General features: G+C 51.0%; 1 protein-coding gene across 2 annotated transcripts in view; it reads right to left on the bottom strand.

Annotated features, from left to right (window-relative positions):
• LOC129820880 (partitioning defective 3 homolog B-like) overlaps window positions 1-10,000 on the bottom strand; it is a 543,694-nt gene that overhangs the window by 152,416 nt on the left and 381,278 nt on the right. The window contains exon 17 of one of the 2 annotated variants that reach the window (XM_055877951.1): window positions 7,910-8,120. In XM_055877951.1, the coding sequence (XP_055733926.1) occupies window positions 7,910-8,120 (211 nt within the window). Of the gene's footprint in view, window positions 1-7,905; window positions 8,121-10,000 lie in introns of those variants that run through there. The other variant, XM_055877952.1, reaches the window with a different exon arrangement.

Here is a 10,000-nt window from a genome sequence, read left to right on the forward strand (position 1 = left end):
GGAGTGCACTACCCTATGGGCCCTGGTCTAAAGGAGTGCACTACCCTATGGGCCCTGGTCTAAAGGAGTGCACTACCCCTATGGGCCCTGGTCACTACCCCTATGGGCCCTGGTCTAAAGGAGTGCACTACTCTATGGGCCCTGGTCTAAAGTAGGTGCACTACCCTATGGGCCCTGGTCTAAAGGAGTGCACTACCCTATGGGCCCTGGTCTAAAGTAGTGCACTACCCTATGGGCCCTGGTCTAAAGTAGTGCACTACTCTATGGGCCCTGGTCTAAAGTAGTGCACTACCCTATGGGCCCTGGTCTAAAGGAGTGCACTACCCTATGGGCCCTGGTCTAAAGGAGTGCACTACTCTATGGGCCATGTTCAAAAGGAGTGCACTACTCTATGGGCCCTGGTCAAAAGGAGTGCACTACTCTATGGGCCCTGGTCAAAAGGAGTGCACTACCCTATGGGCCCTGGTCTAAAGGAGTGCACTACCCTATGGGCCCTGGTCTAAAGGAGTGCACTACAAAGGGAATTGATCGCCATTTGGGATGTACGAATGAGTATGTCGTAAGAAGAGGTCTGGAAGTATTTAACATTCTAGAGTCTCACATTCTAGAGTCTCACATTCTAGAGTCTGACATTCTAGTCTCAAATTCTAGTCTCACATTCTAGAGTCTCACATTCTAGAGTCTAACATTCTAGTCTCAAATTATAGTCTCACATTCTAGAGTCTCACATTCTAGAGTCTAACATTCTAGAGTCTGACATTCTAGAGTCTCACATTCTAGAGTCTAACATTCTAGAGTATCACATTCTATAGTCTCACATTCTAGAGTCTGACATTCTAGAGTCTGACATTCTAGAGTCTCAAATTATAGTCTCACATTCTAGTGTCTCACATTCTAGATTCTAACATTCTAGAGTCTGACATTCTAGAGTCTCACATTCTAGAGTCTCACATTCTAGAGTCTCACATTCTAGAGTATAACATTCTAGAGTCTGACATTCTAGAGTCTCAAATTCTAGAGTATAACATTCTAGAGTCTGACATTCTAGAGTCTCAGTATGAAGGACTTTACAAGTAGTTTGTCTCTGTGTCCACTATGATGTAGTTTCACGAGCCAATGCTAACTAGCATTAGCGTAATGCCTGGAATTCTATGTGTATCTGCTAGCATGCTCGAAAAATACAGAAATATTGCCAAAATCCCGAAATATCCCTTTAAGGCAACAAAACTGAAAAACTTTCTGAGAAATTTCAACTTGGAAAAACTTCTTAATTCACACTTCATAAAAAGGAAATTACATTTTCCTTTCCTTATCACACCTTTGATGGCAATCAAGCAAAATATCATGATCACACATTCTCAGATACCATATGTTCTTTAGCGTGCCAGTCTGTGTGTGTGTGTGTGTGTGTGTGTGTGTGTGTGTGTGTGTGTGTGTGTGTGTGTGTGTGTGTGTGTGTGTGTGTGTGTGTGTGTGTGTGTGTGTGAGTGTATGTTCTTGTATACGTGTGTGTGTGTGTGTGTGTGTGGTGTGTGTGGTGTGTGTGTGTACTTGTATACGTGTGTGTGTGTGTGTGTGTGTGTGGTGTGTGTGTGTGTGTACTTGTATACGTGTGTGTGTGTGAGCCGTTGTGTGTGTATGTGTGTGTATGTGTGTGTGTGTTTGTGTGTGTGTGTGTGTATGTACTTGTATATGTCTGCGTACGTACGTGTGTATTATGTGTGTGTGTGTGTTTATGTGTGCATGCTTGCCTATGTCTGTGTGTCACTCTATATCTCCCTGTGTGTGTGTGTGTGTGTGTGTGTGTGTGTGTGTGTGTGTGTGTGTGTGTGTGTGTGTGTGTGTGTGTGTGTGTGTGTGTGTGTGTGTGTGTGTGTGTGTGTGTGTGTGTGTATTAAGGCAGATTTCCATCTGTTAGGTAAATATAAAACATCCTAATTGTTCTGCTGCACCACACACACACACACACACACACACACACACACACACACACACACACACACACACACACACACACACACACGCACACACACACACACACCACCAGGAGTTAATACAGTACTGGGATATACAGTCCTGCTGCACCACCAGGAGTTAATACAGTACTGGGATACACAGTCCTGCTGCACCACCAGGAGTTAATACAGTACTGGGATACACAGTCCTGCTGCACCACCAGGAGTTAATACAGTACTGGGATACACAGTCCTGCTGCACCACCAGGAGTTAATACAGTACTGGGATACACAGTCCTGCTGCACCACCAGGAGTTAATACAGTACTGGGATACACAGTCCTGCTGCACCACCAGGAGTTAATACAGTACTGTGATACACAGTCCTGCTGCACCACCAGGAGTTAATACAGTACTGGGATACACAGTCCTGCTGCACCACCAGGAGTTAATACAGTACTGGGATACACAGTGCTGCTACACCACCAGGAGTTAATACAGTACTGGGATACACAGTCCTGCTGCACCACCAGGAGTTAATACAGTACTGGGATACACAGTCCTGCTGCACCACCAGGAGTTAATACAGTACTGGGATACACAGTCCTGCTGCACCACCAGGAGTTAATACAGTACTGGGATACACAGTCCTGCTGCACCACCAGGAGTTAATACAGTACTGGGATACACAGTCCTGCTGCACCACCAGGAGTTAATACAGTACTGGGATACACAGTAAATTAGGGACAAAGAGAGGGAGGATGAGAAGGAGGGAGGAGGAGTTAATTAATATGGTTTATCATGACTGAAAGGTAGGAGAACAGGGGTTTATAAAATGATGGTAATAGACCACTAGTCTGGTCATCAGACATTAACAAGACAGGGACACCTCCAAATTGATCCAGACTCCTCCTTAATCCCTGCTGCGTCCCTCCCTCCTTCCTACCCTCTTCCATGAAGTATCATTCCATTAAAAACACTGTTTCTCTCTGACCTTTCATTGGGGTCGTCCCGTCACCCACAGAGAAGGTTAGTGAATTAAGACTTATTTATTCTGAACAACAAGGCTGGATTCTAATGAGGGGTCCAAGACAGGCAGCGTGGGATATACAGTGGGCCGCTCTCCATCACTCTCTCATGGACCACAGGGAGGAGCAGGAGGAGAGGGTAGGACCAGGCAGGTATGCTGGGTGGGAGACAGGCAGGACAAGGCAGGACCAGGCAAGTATCCTGGGTGGGAGACAGGCAGGACAAGGCAGGGCCAGGCAGGTAGGCTGGGTGGGAGACAGGCAGGACCAGGCAGGTATGATGGGTGGGAGACAGATAGGGCCAGGCAGGTATGATGGGTGGGAGACAGGCAGGACCAGGCAGGTATGATGGGTGGGAGACAGGCAGGACAAGACAGGGCCAGGCAGGTATGCTGGGTGGGAGACAGGCAGGACAAGACAGGGCCAGGCAGGTATGCTGGGTGGGAGACAGGCAGGACCAGGCAGGTATGATGGGTGGGAGACAGATAGGGCCAGGCAGGTATGATGGGTGGGAGACAGGCAGGACCAGGCAGGTATGATGGGTGGGAGACATGTAGGGCCAGGCAGGTATGATGGGTGGGAGACAGGCAGGACCAGGCAGGTATGATGGGTGGGTGACAGGCAGGACAAGACAGGACCAGGCAGGTATGATGGGTGGGAGACAGGCAGGACCAGGCAGGACCAGGCAGGTATGATGGGTGGGAGACAGGCAGGACCAGGCAGGTATGATGGGTGGGAGACAGGCAGGACAAGACAGGACCAGGCAGGTATGATGGGTGGGAGACAGGCAGGACCAGGCAGGTATGATGGGTGGGAGACAGGCAGGACCAGGCAGGTATGATGGGTGGGTGACAGGCAGGGCCAGGCAGGTATGATGGGTGGGAGACAGGCAGGACAAGACAGGACCAGGCAGGTATGCTGGGTGGGAGACAGGCAGGACCAGGCAGGACCAGGCAGGTATGCTGGGGGGAGACAGGCAGGACAAGACAGGGCCAGGCAGGTATGCTGGGAGGGAGACAGGCAGGACCAGGCAGGTTGCTGGGTGGGAGACAGGCAGGGCCAGGCAGGTTGCTGGGTGGGTGACAGGCAGGGCCAGGCAGGTAGGGTAAAACTCACTGAAAGTGATTCAACTTTAACGAGCCACCAAAGGGGGAGCTTGAGAAAGACCAAAGTTAGAACGTTTTACAGGTACTAACGAAGCACTCTCTCTGAACTCTGTCGCTATATAATCCGTATAACTGTCTCTTTTCTCACCTCTGACCACTCCACCGCTGACCCTCCTGCCCAGCAGAGCTTCATGACCCTCCTGTCCAGCAGAGCTTCATGACCCTCCTGTCCAGCAGAGCTTCATGACCCTCCTGTCCAGCAGAGCTTCAAGACCCTCCTGTCCAGCAGAGCTTCATGACCCTCCTGTCCAGCAGAACTTCAGGACCCTCCTGTCCAGCAGAGCTTCATGACCCTCCTGCCCAGCAGAGCTTCAGGACCCTCCTGTCCAGCAGAGCTTCAGGACCCTCCTGTCCAGCAAAGCTTCAGGAACCTACTGTCCAGCAGAGCTTCAGGACCCTCCTGTCCAGCAGAGCTTCATGACCCTCCTGTCCAGCAGAGCTTCATAACCCTCCTGTCCAGCAGAGCTTCATAACCCTCCTGTCCAGCAGAGCTTCAGGAACCTACTGTCCAGCAGAGCTTCATAACCCTCCTGTCCAGCAGAGCTTCAAGACCCTCCTGTCCAGCAGAGCTTCATGACCCTCCTGTCCAGCAGAGCTTCAGGACCCTCCTGTCCAGCAGAGCTTCATGACCCTCCTGCCCAGCAGAGCTTCAGGACCCTCCTGTCCAGCAGAGCTTCAGGACCCTCCTGTCCAGCAAAGCTTCAGGAACCTACTGTCCAGCAGAGCTTCAGGACCCTCCTGTCCAGCAGAGCTTCATGACCCTCCTGTCCAGCAGAGCTTCATAACCCTCCTGTCCAGCAGAGCTTCATAACCCTCCTGTCCAGCAGAGCTTCAGGAACCTACTGTCCAGCAGAGCTTCATAACCCTCCTGTCCAGCAGAGCTTCAGGACCCTCCTGTCCAGCAGAGCTTCATAACCCTCCTGTCCAGCAGAGCTTCATAACCCTCCTGTCCAGCAGAGCTTCATGACCCTCCTGTCCAGCAGAGCTTCAGGACCCTCCTACCCAGCAGAGCTTCATGACCCTCCTGCCCAGCAGAGCTTCTAACCCTCCTGTCCAGCAGAGCTTCAGGACCCTCCTGTCCAGCAGAGCTTCAATACCCTCCTGTCCAGCAGAGCTTCATAACCCTCCTGCCCAGCAACACAGTAACATCCCAAGGAAACTGTTGAACGGGCAGGACCAGGCAGGTATGGCAGGTATGATGGGTGGGTGACAGGCAGGGCCAGGTGAATGCACCAATTTGTAAGTCGCTCTGGATAAGAGCGTCTGCTAAATGACTTAAATGTAATGTAATGTAAATGAACGGTGTGCAGGGCGGGTCCTGACGTGGTGTCTAGCTTGCCGTCCTTCCACAGGGCTGCTTCACAGAGTCTACCACCCTCACTTGTCCTAAGAGGTCTGAGGTGACCAGGGTTCGATACTGTGATCAAACGGTCTTTTCCTGTTCCCAAGAAAGTTAAGGTAACTGAGCTAAACGACTACCGCCCCGTAGCACTCACTTCCGTCATCATGAAGTGCTTTGAGAGACTAGTCTAGGACCATATCACCTCCACCCTACCGGACACCCTAGACCCACTCCAATTTGCATACCGCTCCAATAGGTCCACAGACGACGGAATCGCAACCACACTGCACACTGCCCTAACCCATCTGGACAAGATGAATACCTATGTGAGAATGCTGTTCATCGACTACAGCTCAGCATTTAACACCATAGTACCCTCCAAACTCGTCATCAAGAGCCTGGGTCTCGACCCTGCCCTGTGCAACTGGGTCCTGGACTTCCTGACGGGCCGCCCCCAGGTGGTGAGGGTAGGTAACAACATCTCCACCCATGTGGTAAAGAGACCACTCCCCCATGTTTAGATGGTGGTGGGAGGGGGGAGGGGGGGGGGTTAAGAGAGACCACTCTCCCATGCCTAGGTGGTGGGGGGAGGGGGGTAAAGAGAGACCACTCCCCCATGTCTAGGTGGTGGTGGGAGGGGGGTAAAGAGAGACCACTCCCCCATGTCTAGGTGGTGGTGGGAGGGGGATAAAGAGACCACTCCCCCATGTTTAGATGGTGGGGGGAGGGGGGGTTAAGAGAGACCCCTCTCCCATGCCTAGGTTGGAGGGGGGGGGTAAAGATAGACCACTCCCCCATGGTAATGAATTCTGTGGCTGTTGAACAAGTTGAGGAAACTAAATGACTTGGCGTTATCTTAGATTGTAAACTGTCATGGTCAAAACATAAAGATTGAATGGTTATACGTGCTTCTACACCTGCATTACTAGCTGTTTGGGGTTTTAGGCTGGGTTTCTGTACAACACTTCGAGATATTAGCTGATGTACGAAGGGCTATATAAAATAAACTTGATTGATTATAAAGATGGAGTCTGTCCGTAGTAAAGACATGCTCTGCTTTTATGACACCCCACTCCACAAAGCAAGTCCTGCAGGCTCTAGTTTTGTCTCATCTTGATTATTGTCCAGTCGTGTGGTCCAGTGCTGCAAGGAAAGACTTAGTTAAGCTGCAGCTGGCCCAGAACAGTGACACGTCTTGTTCTTCATTGTAATCAGAGGGCTGATATTAATACTATGCAGCCAGTCTCTCTTGACAGACTGACTACATCACTTCTTCTTTTTATAATAAATATTAATGTTGGAAATTCCACATTTTTTGCGTAGTCAACTTACACACAAGCACTGACACACACACTTACCCCACCAGACATGCCACCAGGGGTCTTTTCATAGTCAACTTACACACAAGCACTGACACACACACTTACCCCACCAGACATGCCACCAGGGGTCTTTTCATAGTCAACTTACACACAAGCACTGACACACACACTTACCCCACCAGACATGCCACCAGGGGTCTTTTCATAGTCAACTTACACACAAGCACTGACACACACACTTACCCTACCAGACATGCCACCAGGGGTCTGACACACACACTTACCCCACCAGACATGCCACCAGGGGTCTTTTCACAGTCCCCAAATCCAGAACAAATTCAAGGAAACGTACAGTATTATACAGAGCCCTTATTGCATGGAACTCCCATCTCAGATTGATAAACAGCAAACCTGTTTTCAAATAACAGATAAAGCAACCCCTCACAGCACCACGCCTCTCCCCTATTGGACCTAGACAGTTTGTGTGTCTGTATTGATATGGAGGCTACGTGTGATGTTTTAAACATGTATGTAGTCATGTCCTTTACCTGTTCGAGTACATTAATGTTCTGTGTGGAACCACAGGAAGAGTCGCTGCTGCTTTTGTAACAACTAATGATGATCCTAATAAAATACCAAATACATGAATGGACACGGCAGTCCTTCCTGAAGACATGAATGGACACGGCAGTCCTTCCTTAAGACATGAATGGACACGGCAGTCATTACTGAAGACATGAATGGACACGCCAGTCCTTACTGAAGACATGAATGGACACGACAGTCCTTACTGAAGACATGAATGGACACGGCAGTCATTACTGAAGACATGAATGGACACGACAGTCCTTACTGAAGACATGAATGGACACGGCAGTCCTTACTGAAGACATGAATGGACACGGCAGTCCTTACTGAAGACATGAATGGACACGGCAGAGTCGCTCTGGATAAGAGCGTCTGCTAAATGACTTAAATGTAAATGTGGCAGTCCTTACTGAAGACATGAATGGACACGGCAGTCCTTACTGAAGACATGAATGGACACGGCAGTCCTTACTGAAGACATGAATGGACACGACAGGAAATGACCTCACCTCAGTAAACCAAAACCTTTCTTCTTCTTGGTCTTCTTGTCTGGCTCGTCCACATCCTCACTTATCTTCTTTCCTTTGGACTGCTTCTCTTTCTTCTTTCCTTTGGTCTTCTTCTTCTTGTCTTTCCTCTCCTCCGTGGCTTCCCCCACTCCCTGGCGAGAGGAGCCGCTGGCAGGGGTGTCCCGTCCCGAACTCTGGTCTGACAGGTCATCTGGAGAGGAGAGAGTTGAGAGACACACAGTTATAACACAATCACACACACATTTATACATTACACCTTCAATTGTAAATATATGTAGTAACACTAGGAGGGTAGAAAGAGACCACTCCCCCATGTCTAGGTGGGAGGGGGGTAGAGAGAGACCACTCCCCCATGTCTAGGTGGGAGGGGGGTAGAGAGAGACCACTCCCCCATGTCTAGGTGGGAGGGGGGGTAGAGAGAGACCACTCCCCCATGTCTAGGTGGGAGGGGGGTACAGAGAGACCACTCCCCCATGTCTAGGTGGGAGGGGGGTAGAGAGAGACCACTCCCCCATGTCTAGGTGGGAGGGGGATAGAGAGAGACCACTCCCCCATGTCTAGGTAGGAGGGGGGTAGAGAGAGACCACCCCCATGTCTAGGTGGGAGGGGGGTAAAGAGAGACCACTCCCCCATGTCTAGGTGGGAGGGGGGGTACAGAGAGACCACTCCCCCATGTCTAGGTGAGAGGGGGGTAGAGAGAGACCACTCCCCCATGTCTAGGTGGGAGGGGGGTAGAGAGAGACCACTCCCCCATGTATAGGTGGGAAGGGGGTAGAGAGAGACCACTCCCTCATGTCTAGGTGGGAGGAGGGTAGAGAGACCACTCCCCCATGTCTAGGTGGGAGGGGGGTAGAGAGAGACCACTCCCCCATGTCTATGTAGGAGGGGGGTAGAGAGAGACCACTCCCCCATGTCTAGGTGGGAGGGGGGTAGAGAGAGACCACTCCCCCATGTCTAGGTAGGAGGGGTGTAGAGAGAGACCACTCCCCCATGTCTAGGTAGGAGGGGTGTAGAGAGAGACCACTCCCCCATGTCTAGGTGGGAGGGGGGTAGAGAGAGACCACTCCCCCATGTCTAGGTAGAAGGGGGGTAGAGAGAGACCACTCCCCCATGTCTAGGTGGGAGGGGGGTAGAGAGAGACCACTCCCCCATGTCTAGGTAGGAGGGGGGTAGAGAGAGACCACTCCCCCATGTCTAGGTGGGAGGGGGGTAGAGAGAGACCACTCCCCCATGTCTAGGTGGGAGGGGGGTAGAGATAGACCACTCCCCCATGTCTAGGTGGGAGGGGGGGTAGAGAGAGACCACTCCCCCATGTCTAGGTGGGAGGGGGGTAGAGAGAGACCACTCCCCCATGTATAGGTGGGAGGGGGGTAGAGAGAGACCACTCCCCCATGTCTAGGTGGGAGGAGGGTAGAGAGACCACTCCCCCATGTCTAGGTGGGAGGGGGTTAGAGAGAGACCACTCCCCCATGTCTAGGTGGGAGGGGGGGGGTAGAGAGAGACCACTCCCCCATGTCTAGGTGGGAGGGGGATAGAGAGACTCTGTACCGGTACCTCCTGTATAGTGACTCTGTACCTCCTGTATAGTGACTCTGTACCGGTACCTCCTGTATAGTGACTCTGTACCGGTACCTCCTGTATAGTGACTCTGTACCTCCTGTATAGTGACTCTGTACCTCCTGTATAGTGACTCTGTACCTCCTGTATAGTGACTCTGCACCTCCTGTATAGTGACTCTGCACCTCCTGTATAGTGACTCTGTACCTCCTGTATAGTGACTCTGTACCTCCTGTATAGTGACTCTGTACCTCCTGTATAGTGACTCTGTACCTCCTGTATAGTGACTCTGTACCTCCTGTATAGTGACTCTGTACCTCCTGTATAGTGACTCTGTACCTCCTGTATAGTGACTCTGTACCTCCTGTATAGTGACTCTGTACCTCCTGTATAGTGACTCTGTACCTCCTGTATAGTGACTCTGTACCTCCTGTATAGTGACTCTGTACATCCTGTATATTGACTCTGTACCTCCTGTATAGTGACTCTGAACCTCCTGTATAGTGACTCTGT

Source organism: Salvelinus fontinalis, chromosome 23, assembly GCF_029448725.1.
Source record: "Salvelinus fontinalis isolate EN_2023a chromosome 23, ASM2944872v1, whole genome shotgun sequence".
In the NCBI taxonomy this organism is placed as follows: Eukaryota; Metazoa; Chordata; class Actinopteri; order Salmoniformes; family Salmonidae; genus Salvelinus; species Salvelinus fontinalis.